General features: G+C 38.7%; 1 protein-coding gene across 2 annotated transcripts in view; it reads right to left on the bottom strand.

Annotated features, from left to right (window-relative positions):
* The window catches only part of LOC112250062 (DNA polymerase zeta catalytic subunit), a 108,279-nt gene that overhangs the window by 47,905 nt on the left and 33,588 nt on the right, over positions 1-26,786 (bottom strand). For both annotated transcript variants that reach the window (XR_006083380.1, XM_024419904.2), the window contains exons 2-4: positions 26,011-26,200; positions 25,599-25,673; positions 5,610-5,773 (exon numbers count right to left, since the gene is read on the bottom strand). Coding sequence is in view for 1 of the 2 variants with exons in the window: in XM_024419904.2 (XP_024275672.2) it covers positions 5,610-5,773; positions 25,599-25,673; positions 26,011-26,200 (429 nt within the window). In the remaining variant the exon portion in view is untranslated. The remainder of the gene's footprint in view (positions 1-5,609; positions 5,774-25,598; positions 25,674-26,010; positions 26,201-26,786) is intronic.

Raw genomic sequence — 26,786 nt, 5'->3', positions numbered from 1 at the left:
AGGGATGAAGGGAGGTAGGAGGTAGGGAGTCCGTGTCTGACCGCCCCCCCCGGCCTCAACCCTCAGATTACAGGCTCGACTTTATCATTCTCACTAGGAGATATCAAATGTCCCAGCTTGGCTTGCTGCTGCGGCTTTGTTTTGGTTGGCAGAGGAGAGGTGGGAGGTCATATTAATACTAAACAGCTGTGTAAAGTACAAGTTCTATACCGAGTTCAAAAGGTCAGAAGTAAATAGATCCATATCCAAGCCCAGTGGTTTATTTCTCTAGATTGACGTCAGGGTGTTTGTCTGTCCAGCTCTGTGAAACAGAGGAAGAGACTGATGATATTACTAGGAATGTGCCTCGGGCTCCTGGATTGGGTGACATACAGGGATGTGGCCTGGATCTCTCAATCTTGTGCATAATGACTTATTGTCTGTAACACCCTGGCGGTGTTCCAGAATCCTCTGGGGTTTGAGGAGAATGTGCAGGAGGCAGAAGCTAAGAGTTACCCCCTAGTCTAGTTTCAGGGCTGGAGGGGGGCTGCCAACTGGCCGGCACCCCATTGCTTCTAGTTCTCCCTCCCTCTTCATCTGTCCTTCTGTTGTAAGCTTTGCTGTGTGTTTGCAAGGTGTATTATTCAAAGCACTGTCATTGTAAAGCTTTATGATTAAAACCTTCTCTATCTATACGGTCAGGTCTTTGAAAGGCCAGGGTGTCATCAGGTTGCCACACTGACCAGGATGCATTATGTAGCAGGACAAGGAGGTGTGTGTGTGTGTTCACCGGTGTGAGATAGATGGTGTGAGCTAGAGAAGCAGCAAAGGCATCTCAAGGCCATTGTAAAGAAATGTACTAATACATCATGGCACAAAGCATGGCAGCATTCCCTCTCTCCTTGTCCTCCCTTACAGCCTCCCCACAGAGCCAGAGCATGGTGGAGGAGGTGGCCCTATAGCCTGGGATGTCTGTCCATCAGAGAAGAAAACAGCCTTGATCTCTTATGACTGGGCATTCTGCAAATACATAGTACTCAACCACATCTAACACAAACAGTAATATCAACCACATCTAACACTAACAGTAATATCAACCACATCTAACACTAACAGTAATATCAACCACATCTAACACTAACAGTAATATCAACCACATGTAACAGTAATATCAACCACATCGAACACTAACAGTAATAAACCACATCTAACACTAACAGTAATATCAACCACATCTAACAGTAATATCAACCACATCTAACATTAACAGTAATATCAACCACATCTAACACTAACAGCAATTTCAACCACATCTAACACTAACAGTAATATCAACCACATGTAACAGTAATATCAACCACATGTAACACTAACTGTAATATCAACCACATCTAACACTAAAAGTAATATCAACCACATCTAACACTAACATCAACCACATCTAACACTAACATCAACCACATCTAACACTAACAGTAATATCAACCACATCTAACACTAACAGTAATATCAACCACATCTAACGGTAATATCAACCACATCTAACATTAACAGTAATATCAACCACATCTAACATTAACAGTAATATCAACCACATGTAACAGTAATATCAACCACATCTAACACTAACTGTAATATCAACCACATCTAACACTAAAAGTAATATCAACCACATCTAACAGTAATATCAACCACATCTAACAGTAATATCAACATCATCCAACAGTAATATCAACCACATCTAACAGTAATATCAACCACATCTAACAGTAATATCAACCACATCTAACAGTAATATCATCCACATCTAACAGTAATATCATCCACATCTAACAGTAATATCATCCACATCTAACAGTAATATCATCCACACCTAACACTAATATCAATCACATCTAACAGTAATATCATCCACATCTAACATGTTGACTAGACCGGACACGTCGCGTGCGTGTCGATTAAAAAAAAAAAAAAATCCATGTTATTCAATTATTCCACCCACACTGCTTGCACGCGCCAACAAGCGTCTGTGTTGCCAAGGGCTAAAATAGAATTGGTTATACCCACGTGGGTGTTTGAAAGACTAAATGTTTTGCCAGTGGTCGTGGTAATACTGTGAAAGTATCGATGCCAATCACCATATAAGTTCAAAGATGAAAAGGCCTGGAAGGAGGAGAGATGACTAGAAACGATTCGGTTGGCTGTTTTATGTGTGGATTAATTGTCGAAGTAGAAGACCTTGTGCATTTCAGGTAAAATAACTACTCAATGTTTATATCCCAGGACAAATTAGCTAGCAACAGCAAGCTAGTAGGACAAATTCGCTAGCAACAGAAAGCTAATAGGACAAATTAGCTAGCAACAGCAAGCTAATAGGACAAATTAGCTAGCAAGTGCAAGCTAACTAGCTAAATTGCTATACATGTTTAATGCTTTTTGACCTGTCCCCAAATTAATGTCATTGGTTCAGAGTTTGTTTTGATATTTTAACCTGCGTGTGTCGTGATCGCGTTTGGTGTGGGGGGACAAAATACATTTATGCGCCGTCGGTTTGGGTTCCGTGTAACATTTCAAATCTTTTCGTTCTTAACAGAGCCATAACTGTTTTGGTCCGTTTCCATTGTTCTGACCAGCTAAATAAAGTTCTACAACCGGTTCGAACCCAAAGAAGTTCCGGTTTATATTGTTACTTTCTGTTCTTTTTTAAAGCTCTGATTCTTTTTATTCTTTTTATTATACATTTGTGTTATACCGAACAAAAATATAAATGTGTAAAGTGTTGGTCCCATGTTTCATTAGCTGAAATATAAAAGACAAAGAGAGGTGCACACTATATATATATATATATCACACACACTTTTCCAGTCATTTATTGGGTAAATCCCTGCCGAAACGTTGGCGATTTACCCAATAAATATATAGAGTGTGCGACTCTTTATTTTTATAGCTTATAGTTAATTTGCCGTTAGTCAGTGTAACGGTTTTCTTCCGTCGAAGGAGAGTCGGACCAAAATGCAGCGTGGTAATTTAGATACATGTTTAGATACATGTTTAATAAACGAATAAACACGATAATACAAAAACAAGAAACGGAACGTGAAAACCTATACAGCCTATCTGGTGACAATAAACACAGAGACAGGAACAATCACCCACGAAACACTCAAAGAATATGGCTGCCTAAATATGGTTCCCAATCAGAGACAACGAGAATCACCTGCCTCTGATTGAGAACTGCCTCAGGTAACCATAGACTATGCTAGAAAACCCCACTAAGCCACAATCCCAAAACCTACGAAAAACCCCCATACATAAACACAACACAAAATAAACCCATGTCACACCCTGGCCTGACCAAATAAATGAAGAAAACACAAAATACTAAGACCAGGGCGTGACAGTCAGCACCTCTACATAAAATAAATTTCTTTGGATGTGCGCTAGCTCATGTTTTTTAACTGAAATAAAATATCCCAGAAATGGTCCATACTCACCAAAAACGTATTTCTGTCAACAGTAATATCATCCACATGTAACAGTAATATCAACCACATCTAACATTAACAGTAATATCAACCACATGTAACAGTAATATCAACCAAATCTAACACTTACTGTAATATCAACCACATCTAACACTAAAAGTAATATCAACCACATCTAACAGTAATATCAACCACATCTAACACTAAAAGTAATATCAACCACATCTAACAGTACTATCAACCACATCTAACAGTAATATCAACATCATCTAACAGTAATATCAACCACATCTAACAGTAATATCAACCACATCCAACAGTAATATCAACATCATCCAACAGTAATATCAACTACATCTAACAGTAATATCAACCACATCTAACAGTAATATCAACCACATCTAACAGTAATATCAACCACATCTAACAGTAATATCAACCACATCTAACAGTAATATCAACCACATCTAACAGTAATATCAACCACATCTAACAGTAATATCAACCACATCTAACAGTAATATCAACCACATCTAACAGTAATATCAACATCATCTAACAGTACGATCAACCACATCTAACAGTAATATCAACCACATCTAACAGTAATATCAACCACATCTAACAGTAATATCAACCACATCTAACAGTAATATCAACCACATCTAACAGTAATATCAACCACATCTAACAGTAATATCAACCACATCTAACAGTAATATCAACATCATCCAACAGTACTATCAACCACATCTAACAGTAATATCAACCACATCTAACATTAACAGTAATATCAACCACATCTAACACTAACAGCAATTTCAACCACATCTAACACTAACAGTAATATCAACCACATCAAACTGTAATATCAACCACATGTAACACTAACAGTAATATCAACCACATGTAACAGTAATATCAACCACATCTAACACTTACTGTAATATCAACCACATCTAACACTAAAAGTAATATCAACCACATCTAACAGTACTATCAACCACATCTAACAGTAATATCAACCACATCTAACAGTAATATCAACCACATCTAACAGTAATATCAACATCATCCAACAGTACTATCAACCACATCTAACAGTACTATCAACCACATCTAACAGTACTATCAACCACATCTAACAGTAATATCAACCACATCTAACAGTAATATCAACATCATCCAACAGTAATATCAACCACATCTAACAGTAATATCAACCACATCTAACAGTAATATCAACCACATCTAACAGTAATATCAACCACATCTAACAGTAATATCAACATCATCCAACAGTAATATCAACCACATCTAACAGTAATATCAACCACATCTAACAGTAATATCAACATCATCCAACAGTACTGTCAACCACATCTAACAGTAATATCAACCACATCTAACAGTAATATCAACATCATCCAACAGTAATATCAACCACATCTAACAGTAATATCAACATCATCCAACAGTAATATCAACTACATCTAACAGTAATATCAACCACATCTAACAGTAATATCAACATCATCCAACAGTAATATCAACCACATTGTCAAATGTAGTTAACACATTTTGTTTACATCCCTATTACTAAGCATTTCCTCTTGGGTAAAATAATCTTTCCCGGTTCTGATTCTTTTCCTTAAACATTTTCCTTATTTTTTGTTTTATGGTTCTGTTCCATGAACCGGTTCCAACAATAATATAAACCACATCTAACACTAACAGTCAACAGTAATATAAACCACATCTAACACTAACAGTCAACAGTAATATAAACCACATCTAACACTAACAGTCAACAGTAATATAAACCACATCTAACACTAACAGTCAACAGTAATATAAACCACATAAAACACTAACAGTCAACAGTAATATCAATAACTGCATTAAAAAGCCTGCCCCCCACACAAAGTCATGAACTTGAGAGTAGGATGCTAGACCTTCACCCTCCCTCACCCCTTCCTTCTTTCCTTCCTCCCTCAGACTGCCCCCCAAACCCACACACATTCAAGATGCAGTAGAACAACAAGAGAAAAAGTGTAAATCTCAGTAGCACCCCCACTAATTGTTTAGGTTATGATTGGGGGAGGGGAAACTGATCCTAGATGTGTACCCCCAGAGCATCCTTACCTTCGCGCTGCTGGCTCCGGCGGAACTTGACGGCTCCCAGGTTGACCATGTTCATGCCGTACAGGTTGTAGTCGATGAATAGCTGCAGCAGGTAAGGAATGTGGGCCTCGTGGGGCTGGTAGCTCTTGTTCATCACAGCACCTCCTTGTAACAGCTCACACACCCTGGAACCACACACACACACCCGATTAGATATATATTTTGGCTGCTATTGACAGACATTTACTTTGCGTACAGAAAAAGCAATGTGTTCCAAAATCCACAACAAAATAAACAAATAAACAAGAGATTGAGCCAGAGATTCTTTCATTCAGGAGCTAATATGCTTTCAATTCAAAACACAATTCAAATCTCATTCACCTTGTAGACCTTGTTGCTGGAACGATAACGTGACATAGGGCTGGGGGATACATAAAATGAATTGGATTATTTTGATGTTATGTTGTGCGACATTCCAAATGCCTGTATCGCAGAATCGAGGTTTGTTGTATTTTTCGTTTTTATGAGCGTTTATGTCCACTTGGTTCTCATGTTGCCTTTTGCACCTTCCCATTTACACCAGATGTCTGTATTTAATTTAAAAAATGTTCATGTTGCCACTCTAACAAAGGGAGTTGTTGTCCCAAAGGCAGGCGATGAGCTTAGGTTCAATATAAGCGCATAGAAATGCATTGGGCTTATTTTGGACAGATTTTGAAATCACTCGCCTCTTTCTCCCAAGCCCCTCCCACCACCCCTCACAACAACAAAGATGAGATCACTTCTTCCGCTCTGACAAACGGTTTCAACCCCCTATTTGCATTTGAGGTTTGGTCCAACAGAAATCGGTCATATGGACACCGAAACACATGGAGACATTATTTTACTGTAAATAGAGGATAAGTTAACCTTTTGAACCATACCCTGTTTATGTTTCAACTCCTCAAATTTCAAGCAGAGCAGGCATTACTAAAAACGGATGTACCAATGAACATTCATTCTGGAAAATGAATGCTCAGTTTGTCGCGTGCTTTACGCTACCACGTATAGCTAGCAGCATTTTAGTCAAACAAAGTTTGTTATACTAGCTGTTAAGTGTGTTTTTAAAATGTGCAAAAAGCATAAAACAATTCTATAAAGAATTGGCCATTTGTTTTTATTCTGAGAAATAAGGTAGGCCACTTGATTTCAACATCTGAACAAAGTGGACAGGCTAGCATGCTGTTCAAACAGTTGGGGACAGACAGAAGGGTGTGTTCATAACTATTCAACTGTTCTGCGTTTTAGCTGAATTCAGAACTTGTGAAATTATACCTAGATCCAAATGGGATTAAAATCAAAATATTAGCTGGCTACACACTAGCTCGTGGGCGGGCTTTAGAGTTTATGACACCGGTGTCTGCTATATTATTAGTGAATGTGAAATATTCATGATTCTGGTTACATTTATAACATAACTGGCATTGTTATAGACAGACCTGAAAGCCAGATCAGTGATTATCGCCAAAAAAAAGCAGGTACAACTATTTTGATGAAATAATGTAATTATTAGTGGGTCTTATGGTTGTGGAAGGCATATATTCAGCCTATGTATAATTCCTCAAGTTCTGAATTCAATATAGTATTGCTAAATGCAGTGAACTTGATATTTAAATTGTGCAACACAGCTTATTTAGAGAAAACACATTGAAATAGAGTTTTAGGCACTATTGCCCAGCCCTACTGTGACAATACGCAATTTTACTTTTCAAACTTGAATTTTAAAAATGTTTAACCCGCCCTCCTCTTAGGAGGACACATCTTTTTGATTTTACATATTTTCTGCAACATATACATTTTACATACATCTGCATTGCTTGCTGTTTGGGGTTTAAAGCTGGCTTTCTGTATAGCACTTTGTGAATTCTGCTGATGTAAAAAGGGCTTTATAGATTTGATTGATATACAGCAAATCACATAACAATAATGCATTACCAAACAAAACAATACATTACCGAACATAACAATAATACATTACTGAACATAACAATAATACATTACCAAACAAAACAATACATTACCGAACAAAACAATAATACATTACTGAACTTAACAATAATACATTACCAAAGAAAACAACACATTACCGAACATAACAATAATACATTACCGAACATAATAATACATTACCGAACACAACAATAATACATTACCGAACACAACAATAATACATTACCGAACACAACAATAATACATTACCGAACATAACAATAATACATTACCGAACATAACAATAATACATTACCGAACAATAATACATTACTGAACACAACAATAATACATTACCGAACACAACAATAATACATTACCGAACACAACAATAATACATTACCGAACAATACATTACCGAACACAACAATAATACATTACCGAACACAACAATAATACATTACCGAACACAACAATAATACATTACCGAACATAACAATAATACATTACTGAACAATAATACATTACCGAACAATAATACATTACCGAACAATAATACATTACCGAACATAACAATAATACCTTACCGAACATCACAATAATACATTACTGAACATAACAATAATACATTACCGAACATAACAATAATACCTTACCGAACATCACAATAATACATTACCGGACATAACAATAACACATAACCGGACATAACAATAATACATTACCGAACATAACAATAATACATTACCGAACATAACAATAATACATTACCGAACATAACAATAATACATTACCGAACACAACAATAATACATTACCGAACATAACGATAATACATTACTGAACATAACAATAATACATTACTGAACATAACAATAAAACATTACTGAACACAACAATAATACATTACCGAACATAACAATAATACATTACCGAACATAACAATAATACATTACCGAACACAACAATAATACATTACCGAACATAATGATAATACATTACGAACAATAATACATTACGAACAATAATAAACGAACAATAATACATTACTGAACAATAATACATTACTGAACAATAATACATTACTGAACATAACAATAATACCTTACCGAACATCACAATAATACATTACTGAACATAACAATAATACATTACCGAACATAACAATAATACCTTACCGAACATCACAATAATACATTACTGAACACAACAATAATACATTACCGAACACAACAATAATACATTACCGAACATAACAATAATACATTACTGAACAATAATACATTACCGAACAATAATACATTACCGAACAATAATACATTACCGAACATAACAATAATACATTACTGAACATAACAATAATACATTACCGAACATAACAATAATACATTACCGGACATAACAATAATACATTACCGGACATAACAATAATACATTACCGGACATAACAATAACACATAACCGGACATAACAATAATACATTACCGAACATAACAATAAAACATTACTGAACACAACAATAATACATTACCGAACATAACAATAATACATTACCGAACATAACAATAATACATTACCGAACATAACAATAATACATTACCGAACAATAATACATTACCGAACAATAATAAATTACCGAACAATAACACATTACCGAACATAACAATGATACATTACCGAACATAACAATAATACATTACATAACAATAACAATAATACATTACAGAACAATAACAATAATACAATACAGATCATAACAATAATACATTACTGAACATAACAATAATACATTACATAACAATAATACATTACCGAACATCACAATAATACATTACAGAACAATACCAATAATACATTACCGAACATAACACTAATACATTACTGAACAATAATACATTACTGAACAATAATACATTACTGAACATAACAACAATACCTTACCGAACATCACAATAATACATTACTGAACATAACAATAATACATTACCGAACATAACAATAATACCTTACCGAACATCACAATAATACATTACTGAACATAACAATAATACATTACTGAACATAACAATAAAACATTACTGAACACAACAATAATACATTACCGAACATAACAATAATACATTACCGAACATAACAATAATACATTACCGAACACAACAATAATACATTACCGAACATAACGATAATACATTACCGAACAATAATACATTACCGAACAATAATAAATTACCGAACAATAATACATTACCGAACATAACAATGATACATTACCGAACATAACAATAATACATTACATAACAATAACAATAATACATTACAGAACAATAACAATAATACAATACAGATCATAACAATAATACATTACTGAACATAACAATAATACATTACATAACAATAATACCTTACCGAACATCACAATAATACATTACTGAACATAACAATAATACATTACTGAACATAACAATAAAACATTACTGAACACAACAATAATACATTACCGAACATAACAATAATACATTACCGAACATAACAATAATACATTACCGAACACAACAATAATACATTACCGAACATAACGATAATACATTACCGAACAATAATACATTACCGAACAATAATAAATTACCGAACAATAATACATTACTGAACAATAATACATTACTGAACAATAATACATTACTGAACATAACAATAATACCTTACCGAACATCACAATAATACATTACTGAACATAACAATAATACATTACCGAACATAACAATAATACCTTACCGAACATCACAATAATACATTACTGAACACAACAATAATACATTACCGAACACAACAATAATACATTACCGAACATAACAATAATACATTACTGAACAATAAACACACCGAACAATAATACATTACCGAACAATAATACATTACGAACATAACAATAATACATTACTGAACATAACAATAATACATTACCGAACATAACAATAATACATTACGGACATAACAATAATACATTACGGACATAACAATAATACATTACGGACATAACAATAACAATACATAACAATAATACATTACCGAACATAACAATAAAACATTACTGAACACAACAATAATACATTACCGAACATAACAATAATACATTACCGAACATAACAATAATACATTACCGAACATAACAATAATACATTACCGAACAATAATAAATTACCGAACAATAACACATTACCGAACATAACAATGATACATTACCGAACATAACAATAATACATTACATAACAATAACAATAATACATTACAGAACAATAACAATAATACAATACAGATCATAACAATAATACATTACTGAACATAACAATAATACATTACATAACAATAATACATTACCGAACATCACAATAATACATTACAGAACAATACCAATAATACATTACCGAACATAACACTAATACATTACTGAACAATAATACATTACTGAACAATAATACATTACTGAACATAACAATAATACCTTACCGAACATCACAATAATACATTACTGAACATAACAATAATACATTACCGAACATAACAATAATACCTTACCGAACATCACAATAATACATTACTGAACATAACAATAATACATTACCGAACATAACGATAATACATTACCGAACAATAATACATTACCGAACAATAATAAATTACCGAACAATAATACATTACCGAACATAACAATGATACATTACCGAACATAACAATAATACATTACTGAACATAACAATAATACATTACCGAACATAACGATAATACATTACCGAACAATAATACATTACCGAACAATAATAAATTACCGAACAATAATACATTACCGAACATAACAATGATACATTACCGAACATAACAATAATACATTACATAACAATAACAATAATACATTACAGAACAATAACAATAATACAATACAGATCATAACAATAATACATTACTGAACATAACAATAATACATTACATAACAATAATACATTACCGAACATCACAATAATACATTACAGAACAATACCAATAATACATTACCGAACATAACACTAATACATTACTGAACAATAATACATTACTGAACAATAATACATTACTGAACATAACAATAATACCTTACCGAACATCACAATAATACATTACTGAACATAACAATAATACATTACCGAACATAACAATAATACCTTACCGAACATCACAATAATACATTACTGAACATAACAATAATACATTACTGAACATAACAATAATACATTACTGAACATAACAATAATACATTACTGAACATAACAATAATACATTACTGAACATAACAATAATACATTATCGAACATAACAATAATACATTACTGAACATAACAATAATACATTATCGAACATAACAATAATACATTATCAAACATAACAATAATACATTATTGTCAGAAGTTTATATAATAGAACTCACATGGCAGGCAAAATCCTGAGAAGAAATCCAACCAGGAAGTGGGAAATCTGAGGTTTGAAGGATTAAGTCTTTGCCTATCCCATATACAGTATAAAATTTGGTCTGATTGCACTTCCTAAGGCTTCCACTAGATGTCAACAGTCATAAGAACCTTGTTTCAGGCTTCTACTCTGAAGTGGGAGAGAATAAGAGCTGTTTGAGTCAGGTGTCTGGCAGAATGCCATGAGGTCAGTCTCGCGTGCGGCCGTGAGCACGAGCTCTGTTCCTTTTCCTTTCTAAAGACAAAAGGAATTGTCCGGTTGGAATATTATTGAAGATTTATGATAAAAACATCCTAAAGATTGATTCTACACATCGTTTGACATGTTTCTACGAACTGTCGTCTGGACTAAGTGCTTGTGTCTTGTGAATTTGGATTTGTGAACTAAACGCGCAAACAAAAAAGAGGTTATTTGGACATAAATGAAGGACTTTATCGAACAAAACAAACATTTATTGTGGAACTGGGATTCCTGGGAGTGCATTCCGATGAAGATCATCAAAGATAAGTGAATATTTAGAATCCTATTTCTGACTTCTGTTGACTCCACAACATGGCGGGTATCTGTATGGCTTGTTTTTGTCTCTGAGCGCTATACTCAGATTATTGCATGGTGTGCTTTTTCCGTAAAGCTTTTTTGAAATCTGACACAGCGGTTGCATTAAGGAGAAGTATATCTTTAATTCCATGTATAACACTTGTATTTTCATCAACATTTATGATGAGTATTTCTGTAAATTGATGTGGCTCTCTGCAAAAATCACCGGATGTTCTGGAAGCAAAACATTACTGAACATAACGCACCAATGTAAACTCAGATTTTTGTATATAAATATGAATTTTATCGAACAACACATACATGTATTGTGTAACATGAAGTCCCATGAGTGTTATCTGATGAAGATCATCAAAGGTTAGTGATAAATTTTATCTCCATTTCTGCTTTTTGGCTGGAAAAATGGCTGTGTTTTTCTGTGACTAGGTGCAGACCTAACGTATGGTGTGCTTTCGCTGTAAAGTCTTTTTGAAATCAGACACTGTGGTGGGATTAACAACAAGTGTATCTTTAAAATGGTGTATAATACTTGTATGTTTGAGGAATTTTAATTATGAGATTTATGTTGTTTGAATTTGGCGACCTGCACTTTCACTGGCTGTTGTCAAATCGATCCCGTTAATGGGATTTCAGCAGTAAGAAGTTTTAATAGTTGAGATAATTATTTATTTCAGCTTTTATTGCTTTCATCACATTCCCAGTGGGTCAGAAGTTTACATACACTAAATTAGTATTTGGTAGCATTGCCTTTAACCTCTCTGGGATATATGGGACGGTAGCGTCCCACTTGGCCAAAAGCCAGAGAAAATGCAGAGGGCGCCAAATTCAAATAAATTCCTATAAAATCTAACTTTCATGAAATCACACATGTAAGATACCAAATTAAAGCTACACGTGTTGTGAATCCAGCCAACATGTCAGATTTCAAAAGGGCTTTTCGGCGAAAGCAAACGATGCTATTATCTGAGGATAGCACCTCCATAAACAAAAGAGAGAAAACATATTTCAACCCTGTAGGCACGACACAAAACGCAGAAATAAAAATATAAATCATGCCTTACCTTTGACGAGCTTCTTCTGTTGGCACTCCAATATGTCCCATAAACATCCCAAATGGTCCTTTTGTTCGATTACATCCGTCCATATATATCCAAAATGTCCATTTATCTGGCACGTTTGATCCAGAAAAACACCGGTTCCAACTTGCGCAACGTGACGACAAAATATCTCAAAAGTTACCGATAAACTTTGCAAAAACATTTCAAGCTACTTTTGTAATACAATTTTAGGTCTTTTTTTAAAGTAAATAATCGATAAAATTGAAGACGGGTGATCTGTGTTCAATACAGGAAGAAAACAAACTCAAGCTTGCTTTCTGGTCATGCACCTCTATCAAACAGTACACATGAAGTGACCCTCGTTCAAGATGGCCGTACTTCTTCATTACACAAAGGAAAAACCTCAACCAATTTGTAAAGACTGGTGACATCCAGTGGAAGCGGTAGGAAATGCAAGCAAGTCTCTTAGAAATTTGGATTCCCAATGAAATCTCATTGAAAATCTGAATGGTTTGTCCTCGGGGTTTCGCCTGCTACATAAGTTCTGTTATACTCACAGACATGATTCAAACAGTTTTAGAAACGTCAGAGTGTTTTCTATCCAAATATTCTAATAATATGCATATATTATCTTCTGGGGATGAGTAGCTAGCATCCCACATATCCCAGAGAGGTTAAAGGCACAGTCAATTTAGTGTATGTAAACTTCTGACCCACTGGAATTGTGATACAGTGAATTATAAGTGAAATAATCTGTCTGTAAACAATTGTTGGAAAAATTACTTGTGTCATGCACAAAGTAGATGTCCTAACCGACTTGCCAAAACTATAGTTTGTTAACAAGAAATTTGTGGAGTGGTTGAAAAACGAGTTTTTAAACTTCCGACTTCAACTGTATTTAATCCCACCCCACCTATCACCATGTGCCATATATTTTTCAATTGTGCTGTTGTCCATACATTTGTAACCTTTCTAATCGCATAGTATCCACAGATTGTGAGCTAAAGATGAAAACCTTTCCTCCAAGTATTATTATATTACTGATTGCTTGACTACAGCTTTCCAAAATCCCCCAACACTGCTATTTGTAAGGTTAATTTTAAGTGAATGTTGTGATTTTTTAACCATTCCTAAACCTGTGACCAGAAACAAGCTACATAGTGGCAATACCAGAATAAATGATCTTGTGATTCTGTCTCTTCGCAGCAAACTCTACAGAGCTGAGAATGTTGCATGCCCCATACAGTGCATTTGGAAAGTATTCAGACCACTTGACTTTTTCCACATTTTGTTACTTTATTGCCTTATTCTAAAATTAATTTAATTAATATTTATCCTCCTCAATCTACACACATTACCCCATAATGACAAAGTGAAAACAGAAATACCTTATTTACACAAGAATTCAGACTCGAAATTGAGCTCAGGTACATCCTGTTTCCATTGATCATCCATTAGATGTTTCTACAACTAGATTGGAGTCCACCTGTGGTAAATTCAATTGATACGACACGATTTGGAAAGGCATACAACTGTCTATAAGGAATTGTCCGTAGAGCTCAGAGACAGGATTGTGTCGAGGCACTGATCTGGGGAAGGACACCAAAACATTTCTGCAGCATTCAAGGTCTCCAAGAACACAGTGGCCTCCATCATTCTTAAATGGAAGAAGTGTTGAACCACCAAGACTTTTCCGATGGTCAATCTGAAGGAGCTCCAAAGTTCTTCCAGAAGGACAACCATCTCTGCAGCACTTCACCAATCAGGCCTTTATGGTAGAGTGGCCAGACGGAAGACACTCCTCAGTAAATAGGCATATGACAGCCCGCTTGGAGTTTGTCAAAAGGCACCTAAAGGACTCTGACTATGAGTCCTTGAAACCAAAATGGAACTCTTTGGCCTGAATGCCAAGCGTCATGTCTGGAGGAAACCTGGCACCATCCCTACGGTGAAGCATGGTGGTGGCTGTATCATGCTGTGGGGATGTTTTTCAGCGGCAGGGACTGGGAGACTAGTCAGGATTGAGGGACAGATGAACGGTGCAAAGTACAGAGGGATCCTTGATGAAAACCTGCTCAGGAACTCAGACTGGGGTTAAGGTTCACCGTTCAACAGGACAACGACACAAAGCACACAGCCGAAGCACACAGCTGTGAAGCAGGAAGTGGAGGCTATGCTGAGGATGGGGGTCATTGAAGAGTCCCAGGGTGCATGGTGTAGCCCCATCGTGTTGGTGCCCAAACCGGACGGTAGCCTGCGCTTCTTTAATGATTTCCGGTTTGTGCAAGAAATCAGCTTGTTCGACGCCTACCCCATGCCGAGGGTGGGTGAACTCATCGACCGATTGGGAAAGGCCCGGTACATGAGCATCCTTGACCAGACCAAAGGATATTGGCAGGTACAGTTCACAGCCTCCTCCTGGGAGAAGTCAGCGTTTTTGACATCAGACGGACTATATCAGTACCGGGTTCTCCCGTTCGGTCTCCACGGAGCCTCACCCACATTCCAGCGCCTGATGGACAAAGTACTTCGACCCCACCAGCAGTACGCAGAGGCCTATTTGGATAATATCATCATCCACAGCCAAGGTTGGGAAGCCAAGGAAGAGCACCTGACGCGCCTCCAGGTGGTGCTGGACATGCTCAGGCAAGCTGGGTTGACAGCGACCCCAAGAAATGCAGACTAGCGTTCAAGGAGGTGGAGTACCTGGGGTATTTGATCGGACTGGGGAACGTCAAGCCCCAGGAGAGGAAGGTTCACGCAGTAGTGACTGGCCCGTTCCACGCACCAAGACACAGGTCAAGTCCTTCCTGGGACTGGCAGGATACTATAGCCGGTTTATACCCAACTTTGTGGCTGTAGCTTCCCCCCTCACCGATCTAACCAGGGCCCGCCTCCCGAAAACAGTGAAATGGACGGACAAGCCTGAAGGAAGCACTGTGCTCCCTAGGGGGGGGTGTGGAGTACAGCAGGTCAGCCAGAGTCGTCGAGGCCTGGTGGCAGACGGAGTCTACATCACGAGGCGATGGCTCCCTCTGCTGGATGTGCCAGGTCTCAACAGGCTCTCCGGCCAGGACTAATTGGGGCTGATTGTGGTTGGTGGGTAATTGAGGGCTGATTGTGGTTGGTGGGTAATCGAGGGCTGATTGTGGTTGGTGGGTAATCGAGGGCTGATTGTGGTTGGTGGGTAATCCATGGCTGATTGTGGTTGGTGGGTAATCGAGGGCTGATTGTGGTTGGTGGGTAATCCAGGGCTGATTGTGGTTGGTGGGTAATCCAGGGCTGATTGTGGTTGGTGGGTAATCCAGGGCTATTTGTGGTTGGTGGGTAATCCAGGGCTGATTGTGGTTGGTGGGTAATCCAGGGCTGATTGTGGTTGGTGGGTAATCCAGGGCTGATTGTGGTTGGTGGGTAATCCAGGGCTGATTGTGGTTGGTGGGTAATCAAGGGCTGATTGTGGTTGGTGGGTAATCGAGGGCTGATTGTGGTTGGTGGGTAATCCATGGCTGATTGTGGTTGGTGGGTAATCCAGGGCTGATTGTGGTTGGTGGGTAATCCAGGGCTGATTGTGGTTGGTGGGTAATCCAGGGCTGATTGTGGTTGGTGGGTAATCCAGGGCTGATTGTGGTTGGTGGGTAATCCAGGGCTGATTGTGGTTGGTGGGTAATCCAGGGCTGATTGTGGTTGGTGGGTAATCCAGGGCTGATTGTGGTTGGTGGGTAATCGAGGGCTGATTGCTCACCAGCTTTACGAGTCCCATAAAGCTGCCAGAAGGGCAGCACACAGGAAAGGACTGGGGAAAGAAAGGTGACTTCCGTAGTTGGAGACGGTGCCCGAGCTAAAAGGAGGGAGTTCAGTTTTTGTGCCCGACAGGATACAGCAAGACCCTGAGCCCAGAAGACGGGGGAGACCTATCCTTTTCTTTTGATTTATAATTTAAATAAACACCCTTGAAACCGAGCTAATACTACTCTGTCCATGTCTGATCTGTGTAAACGTCTTGACCAAACCCCCTGTTCTGCCACAATATATCTATCTATCTATATATACACACACACACATATTTTAATTCTAGTCATACTTTTTCGAATGCCTTTTGAAATCTGCTTTGATGTTTCATAATGTGCAATTCTTTCAAGTAATTGTCGTATATTAAATCGCTTTTCAGGACAATTCAAAAAATCCAAATAACTTCACAGATCTTCATTGTAGAGGGTTTAAACACTGTTTCCCATGCTTGTTCAATGAACCATAAACAATTAATGAACATGCACCTGTGGAATTGTCGTTAAGACACTAACAGCTTAGGTAGGCAATTAAGGTCACAGTTATGAAAACTTAGGACACTAAAGAGGCATTTCTACTGACTCTGAAAAACACCAAAAGAAAGATGCCCAGGGTCCCTGCTCATCTGCGCGAACGTGCCTTAGGCATGCCGCAAGAAAGCATGAGGACTGCAGATATGGCAAGGGCAATAAATGACCATGTCTGTACTGTGAGACGCCTAAGACAGCGCTACAGGGAGACAGGACGGACAGCTGATCATCCTCGCAGTGACAGACCACGTGTTAAAACACCTGCACCTACCTACGTACATCACACCTGTGGGACAGGTACAGGATGGCAACAACAACTGCCCGAGTTACACCAGGAACACACAATCCCTCCATCAGTGCTGACTGTCCGCAATAGGCTGAGAGAGGCTGGACTGTCATTTGTAACGAGTTTATGCAATTTTTTTGGGGTAGCATTTCTATGTTGAAGATTCATGAAATATGTAGTGCATTTTCCATACAATATGCTTTATTTTTGTAATAAATTCCACTTGATCATTCTTTTGGTTTTTCCTGTATTTTGTGCCCCTATAGTAGTTTCCATGACCTGCTATTTCCTCTATTCATTCATCTCTTCTGACCTAAACTGCTTGTTTTAATGATGAGTATTGTATTGAATAACCTCTAAATGTGTCCCATACAATAAGTGAATCTGCTGTATCTACATTGTGTAGAAAAATGTCAATTTCAAATGACTTCGTCTTCGTTAAGAACGAATTGTCATCCGGTAGGCTTTGATTGAATTTCCAATATCCCCGTCAATGTGGAAATGCTGTAAGAGTTATGTGGAGGCCAATTAGATGGTGGTCCGATCGCATTCGTTATCCTATTAATACTTTAACTCTTGATGCTAGAAAGAATAAGACCAGGAAGTAGTCTAGATGGCTATCTTGATTTAGCCTCTTCCATGTATATCTCACTAGGTCAGGGTTTTTCAGCCTCCATATATCCACTACTTCTAATGTATCCATGATCTCCTTAAGTGCATGAGGGTGCTAGTTTGTAGTGTGATTTCCTTTACGGTGTTTAAAAACCGTATTATAATCTCCCACCATAATAATAGATCAGTTAATTGCTAGTGAGCTCAATAGATGACTATATATACTTTAGAAGAAGTGTGGCTCATCATTATTTGGCCCATATAGATGAATTAGTCAAATCTGTTTTTGGTCCAATAATATATTTAAAAGGATTCATCTTCCTTGAGGATCAGTTTGGACAGTCGGATCAAAATTGTTGTTCATTAATATAATCACCCCTTTTGAGTTTCTTTGCCCATGACAAAAATATATTTCTCCCTCTGTCCCTTTTCTACCCAACCTCGTCTATATTTGTAGTGAGTTTCATGTAAACAATAGATTATATTATATTCTTTCTATTTTCTTTCTATTTTAGCCAGGTAAAAATGTATATCTTTTTTTAACAATCTGCTAAGCCATTACAATTGTAACTGGCTTTACTTAGTTCCCCACTTACCATAATGATTGATCAATTATACTTTCCACAACCAGTGTATGTAAACTTACCATCAAAAACCACTATGATGATTCAGTGTCCATATAGCTGTACCATAATATTTGCACGGTTAAGAATACTGCAGATGCAATTGTGTAAACCTCCAATTTTCCTAATATTCCACCCACTATAACCTCCCCCCATATCTAGGAGGTCTGTTGTCACTAAGACCATCAGACCATCTCCCTCATGATGCACAAAGGCAAAACCTTGGCCGCCAATTGGCATCGGCCAAGGGAAATATGAGCAGTCCCATGATAAAATAATTAACTACTGGCACCCTTCACTTACACATTCAAAGCCCCATAGGTCTATTGCATATCAATGAGGGTGCTTTTTAAGAGAGGGAACCTACCAAATAACATGGAAAACAGTCAGACAAATAAACTATAATAATAGATTTTATTAATAAAAATATTAATAAAAATAATAACAGCACAATATTATAGATTCATGCTCATATTAGGAAAGCCCTAGCAAAGGCTATAAGCATGTCAGCCCAGCCTGCTCAGTTCATTGGATCCAATTGTTTGGGGAGAAAAAACAAGAAAAATTAAGAGAAAAAGACCTATAAATATTGCAAGACCAGTTCTTTATGTCCATTACATGCACACTGCCTATCGGCAGAGAGACACGTTTCGGGTAGTAATTATTACACTGCTCAAAAAAATGAAGGGAACACTTAAACAACTAAATGTAACTCCAAGTCAATCACACTTCTGTGAAATCAAACTGTCCACTTAGGAAGCAACACTGATTGACAATAAATTTCACATGCTGTTGTGCAAATGGAATAGACAACAGGTGGAAATTATAGGCAATTAGCAAGACACCCCCAATAAAGGAGAGGTTCTGCAGGTGGTAACCACAGACCACTTATCAGTTCCTATGCTTCCTGGCTGATGTTTTGGTCACTTTTGAATGCTGGTGGTGCTTTCACTCTAGTGGTAGCATGAGACGGAGTATACAACCCACACAAGTGGCTCAGGTAGTGCAGCTCATCCAGGATGGCACATCAATGCGAGCTCTGGCAAAAAGGTTTGCTGTGTCTGTCAGTGTAGTGTCCAGAGCATGGAGGCGCTACCAGGAGACAGTCCAGTACATCAGGAGACGTGGAGGAGGCCGTAGGAGGGCAACAACCCAGCAGCAAGACCGCTACCTCCGCCTTTGTGCAAGGAGGAGAAGGAGGAGCACTGCCAGAGCCCTGCAAAATGACCTCCAGCAGGCCACAAATGTGCATGTGTCTGCTCAAACGGTCAGAAACAGACTCCATGAGGATGGTATGAGGGCCCGACGTCCACAGGTGGGGGTTGTGCTTACAGCCCAACACCGTGCAGGACGTTTGGCATTTGCCAGAGAACACCAAGATTGGCAAATTCGCCACTGGCGCCCTGTGCTCTTCACAGATGAAAGCAGGTTCACACTGAGCACGTGACAGACGTGACAGAGTCTGGAGACGCCGTGGAGAACGTTCTGCTGCCTGCAACATCCTCCAGCATGACCGGTTTGGCGGTGGGTCAGTCATGGTGTGGGGTGGCATTTCTTTGGGGGGCCGCACAGCCCTCCATGTGCTCGCCAGAGGTAGCCTGACTGCCATTAGGTACCGAGATGAGATCCTCAGACCCCTTGTGAGACCATATGCTGGTGCGGTTGGCCCTGGGTTCCTCCTAATGCAAGACAATGCTAGACCTCATGTGGCTGGAGTGTGTCAGCAGTTCCTGCAAGAGGAAGGCATTGATGCTTTGGACTGGCCCGTCCGTTCCCCAGACCTGAATCCAATTGAGCACATCTGGGACATCATGTCTCGCTCCATCCACCAACGCCACGTTGCACCACAAACTGTCCAGGAGTTGGCAGATGCTTTAGACCAGGTCTGGGAGGTCCCTCAGGAGACCATCCGCCACCTCATCAGGAGCATGCCCAGGCGTTGTAGGGAGGTCATACAGGCACGTGGAGGCCACACACACTACTGAGCCTCATTTTGACTTGTTTTAAGGACATTACATCAAAGTTGGATCAGCCTGTAGTGTGGTTTTCCACTTTAATTTTGAGTGTGACTCCAATTCCAGACCTCCATGGGTTGATAAATTTGATTTCCATTGATAAATTTGGTGTGATTTTGTTGTCAGCACATTCAACTATGTAAAGAAAAAAGTATTTAATAAGAATATTTCATTCATTCAGATCTAGGATGTGTTATTTTAGTGTTCCTTTGTTTTTTTGAGCAGTGTATATACTGTTTTATTCCAACAAAAAGGAATAATGAAAAAGAAACATATTTTTACTGGCTGTCAGGATGTGTCTTAAGCATCACACTACCCATAAAGGGACACATAAGTTAAACTCACAATCGACCCTGACACAGCCATGGCACGACAGCAAAGACGGCATGCAGTACTGACAAGCCAAAGCGAGTCAACCTGTAAAACCAACCCCCTCTCCATCCACACATTTTGTTTTTATTCCAGGGTCATTGCTCGATCACCTCAGCTGTTTTAGATATATATATATATATGTGTAGAGGATAGAGGCCTATATCATTAGAATCAAGAATATAAGGGTAGCATAAATAGCTCATGTAAAAATATGAAATACCCTTCTCTCTTAGAGAAGTGCTTCCATAAGCCAGTTAAATGTGACGGCTCTACCGTTAACTTTAATCAGTTTAACCCCGTGTTACCCAGTCAGCCGCACACCAATAGAGACAACAACACTGTTGACAATACCCAATCTGTTTTCCGGTGTGTATTGGAACAATAATAGGTCCTTCACATTTTTAATATTGAGAAGTATTTTTTAAATGTAAAAGGACAATGACACCAATTACTTTAGGATTGTATAGGCTCACTCCAGTAGATAACCTAGACAGGTTTTGAATTCTGTAATGCTTTATCCCAGCCCTACATTAGATCAGTTCATATTTATTACATTTTATCTTCAATTCTATTTGTTCCGATTCACATCCTCCAAAAAGGGTCGCACTATCTAACCGCTTTTAAGTCATAATATACACCCATCGCTACAATTAGGCCATACCATCGAAAAAATAAAGTTGGTATTTTTTAAATTTTTTATGTAAAGCCTTACCCATCTTCGCCTTCCCCTAAATCAAAACCTGATTTTGAGTCCATATCGTCCAAAGTTCGATATTGCCTAAATAAAAAAAGGATAAGTCCATCTTACCCGTTTCGCATTCCCAAAAGTCCAACCTTATTTTAAGTCCACATAGTCTACGGTTCTGTACTGCATTAAAAAAAAATGTAAATCATGCATACATTTTTTAAAATAATAATACAAATACATCCATAATTGTAATGTGTGATGCGGGGGCAAATGTGTATCGGAACTACTTCCGCAGGAGGTAGCGATCACTCACAGCCACGTTGTAATCTTCAAGTTCTTGAACAGTTGATTGTTTCCGTAGAACCACTGCTTCTCTGCTCACAACCACTAGATGAACTTTCTGCTTCTCTGCTCACAACCACTAGATGAACTTTCTGCTTCTCTGCTCACAACCACTAGATGAACTTTCTGCTTCTCTGCTCACAACCACTAGATGAACTTTCTGCTTCTCTGCTCACAACCACTAGATGAACTTTCTGCTTCTCTGCTCACAACCACTAGATGAACTTTCTGCTTCTCTGCTCACAACCACTAGATGAACTTTCTGCTTCTCTGCTCACAACCACTAGATGAACTTTCTGCTTCTCTGCTCACAACCACTAGATGAACTTTCTGCTTCTCTGCTCACAACCACTAGATGAACTTTCTGCTTCTCTGCTCACAACCACTAGATGAACTTTCTGCTTCTCTGCTCACAACCACTAGATGAACTTTCTGCTTCTCTGCTCACAACCACTAGATGAACGTTCTGCTTCTCTGCTCACAACCACTAGATGAACGTTCTGCTTCTCTGCTCACAACCACTAGATGAACTTTCTGCTTCTCTTCACAACCACTAGATGAACTTTTCTTCTCTGCTCACAACCACTAGATGAACTTCTCTGCTCACAACCACGAGATGAACTTTCTGCTTCTCTGCTCACAACCACTAGATGAACTTTCTGCTTCTCTGCTCACAACCACTAGATGAACTTTCTGCTTCTCTGCTCACAACCACTAGATGAACTTTCTGCTTCTCTGCTCACAACCACTAGATGAACTTTCTGCTTCTCTGCTCACAACCACTAGATGAACGTTCTGCTTCTCTGCTCACAACCACTAGATGAACTTTCTGCTTCTCTGCTCACAACCACTAGATGAACTTTCTGCTTCTCTGCTCACAACCACTAGATGAACTTTCTGCTTCTCTGCTCACAACCACTAGATGAACTTTCTGCTTCTCTGCTCACAACCACTAGATGAACTTTCTGCTTCTCTGCTCACAACCACTAGATGAACTTTCTGCTTCTCTGCTCACAACCACTAGATGAACTCACAGGGAACGTCGTCTCTCCATTATTTCATGGGGAAACTGTTCATTAATAGAGAACGGGGTGTTCTTCACCTCCCTACCCTGTTGTAGCAAGGTAATCTTCATTTGTAGTAAATTAGCATAGCTACTATCGGACAGGGCTTTCCCTCCCCTCTGCCACCGAAACGGCGAGCCCTTTGAAAATCAATTGTATCTTGAGATTACGTTTTATAAAAAACCTGGAGTTTTTCCTCTGTTGACCGAGTTTCCATTTTCATTCTCCTTTATTCCCATTATAACAATATTATTCTTCACACTTCTGCACTTTAGATCAAGTCATTCGGCTTTCATTGATTGATTATTATACCGTAGCCTCTCCATAGAGTCCACAGTAGTTTTCAATATCTTATTTTCCGCTCGTCTATCTTCCATCATTTTATTACTGTAATCAATTCCTGTTTTTAAGGCCTCAACCTCCCCCAGTTGCCCAGGCAATATATCCAGTTTTTTTTACTGCTCTCTCGTGCTTGTAAGCAATGCTCTTCTGGAGACATAGTTATAAAAACACTCCCCTCCAATGTTAAATTTGGAATTTTAAAATGGCAGCTTCCCTTCAGTTTCGCTCGCAGAGCTCGAGGAAAGGTCTTCCCTTGTTCACTTCGATGTATCGGATTGTTTTTCGAGCATATCAAAATGCTGATCAATAAATAGTTCAAGGTTCTCTATATTGTCCAGAATGTTTGTTTTCGCAGTTATCAGCAAATCCCTAGTTTTAGGATTAATTCACGGGACAAGCTGTGCCTACCACGCTGACATTTGCCACGTCATCAGCCCCAGCCCCAGTCTTTGTCTGTCCTATATTAATAATAATAACGTAGGCCACAGTGACAGTTCACCCCCGAGTGACTGATCTGAAACGAGACAGGGGCTCCAGACATCGGCTCATGAACACTCAGTCAGGCTGAGGAGCAGACAGTGTGGCAGTTAGTCTCCCTCTCTCTCCACCCTCAGAATCAGTCCCTGTCTCCCTCTCTCCACCCTCAGAATCAGTCCCTGTCTCCCTCTCTCTCTACCCTCAGAATCAGTCCCTGTCTCCCTCTCTCTCCACCCTCAGAATCAGTCCCTGTCTCCCTCTCTCTCCACCCTCAGAATCAGTCCCTGTCTCCCTCTCTCTCCACCCTCAGAATCAGTCCCTGTCTTCCTCTCTCTCCACCCTCAGAATCAGTCCCTGTCTCCCTCTCTCTCCACCCTCAGAATCAGTCCCTGTCTCCCTCCCTCTCCACCTTCAGAATCAGTCCCTGTCTCCCTCTCTCTGCACCCTCAGAATCAGCTTGTCTCCCTCAGCATAAGTCCCCCTCTCTCTCTCTCTCTCTCTCAGTCCCCCTCTCCTAATGTCTCTGAACCTGTGGGTTCAGGGGTGCTACTGAACTTTGAACCTCGTTTTTAGGACTCTCTCACTCACACTCACACCAAGTGGTCTGTACTATATAAGCCTAGCAATCAATATCAGCATAGTCAGCATCAGTCATGAGCAGTCAGAGAGAGAGAATACCACTCTCCAACAAGAGAAACACAGGATCAATACTAAGACAGGCCATTACAGGTCAAACCAAAACACAGACCAGTGAGAAGCACCAGCTAAGGCAAAACCAGTAGAACACCCTCCTCACCTTTTGACCATCTGAGGATTGTACAGATAGATCTTCATAAACGTCTTCTCTTTGGCATGGTATCCATAAAAAGGCCTGTGGAGAGAGGGAGTGACCACTGTCAGACAAATATCTTGGGAAAACATCACCATACCCGATTATGGACTTGACCTATTCACCTTCTAACATTGACGCTGTCAGCCTCTAGACTAAACTCTGGCACTTTCTCAATTAGTCTTTTCTTGATTTCTCATGTCTTCCCTCTTCGCCTCCCACTCAAAACCCATAGGGAGGAGAATGGCTTAGGGGAGGAACATTGGGCCATCTCCTCCAATGTGGAAAGAGGATGGGAGGAATCGAGAAAAGCCTCTGCTATGTAGTGAGTGACCCTACTAAAGAACGGTGATGTCTAAAAGAGGGAGCAGGTACTTACATGCCGGAGACCAGTGCCACCTTGAAGACGTGCTGCGTGTTGGAGGAGGGGTTTCCCATGGACACGTTGAGGGCCCTGTCGATGCTGAAGGCCACCTGACGCAGGTAGCTCTCCACCTGCTGCCCATAGCCATCGTACGGCACATAGAGGTAGGGGAAGATGCCATGGAGGTGGAGACAGGTCTTCTGACCTGAGAGACAGGACAGAAAGAGGACAAGCCTGGTTGAGAGGGAGTATTTTAGACAGGAGTTTGTTTTCATGTGAGACGGGAAGCTGTGGTACCAAACTCAATTGGTTACATCAACCCATAGTAACAATTGTGAAACTGGCACAGAGTCAAAAGACAAAGCAACTCAGCATTATACAGTGATATAAAACGAATTAAAGTAGTAGCCAGACTCTTAAAGTTAATTTACCAAAAAGCAAGCATGCCCACTTTAAACATATACAGTGCCTTGCGAAAGTATTCGGCCCCCTTGAACTTTGCGACCTTTTGCCACATTTCAGGCTTCAAACATAAAGATATAAAACTGTATTTTTTTGTGAAGAATCAACAACAAGTGGGACACAATCATGAAGTGGAACGACATTTATTGGATATTTCAAACTTTTTTAACAAATCAAAAACTGAAAAATTGGGCGTGCAAAATTATTCAGCCCCTTTACTTTCAGTGCAGCAAACTCTCTCCAGAAGTTCAGTGAGGATCTCTGAATGATCCAATGTTGACCTAAATGACTAATGATGATAAATACAATCCACCTGTGTGTAATCAAGT

The sequence above is a fragment of the Oncorhynchus tshawytscha genome, linkage group LG05 (genome assembly GCF_018296145.1).
Source record: "Oncorhynchus tshawytscha isolate Ot180627B linkage group LG05, Otsh_v2.0, whole genome shotgun sequence".
Taxonomy (NCBI): Eukaryota; Metazoa; Chordata; class Actinopteri; order Salmoniformes; family Salmonidae; genus Oncorhynchus; species Oncorhynchus tshawytscha.
Note: the sequence above shows the minus strand (reverse complement) of the source record. Positions and strands in the feature narration are given on the sequence as shown.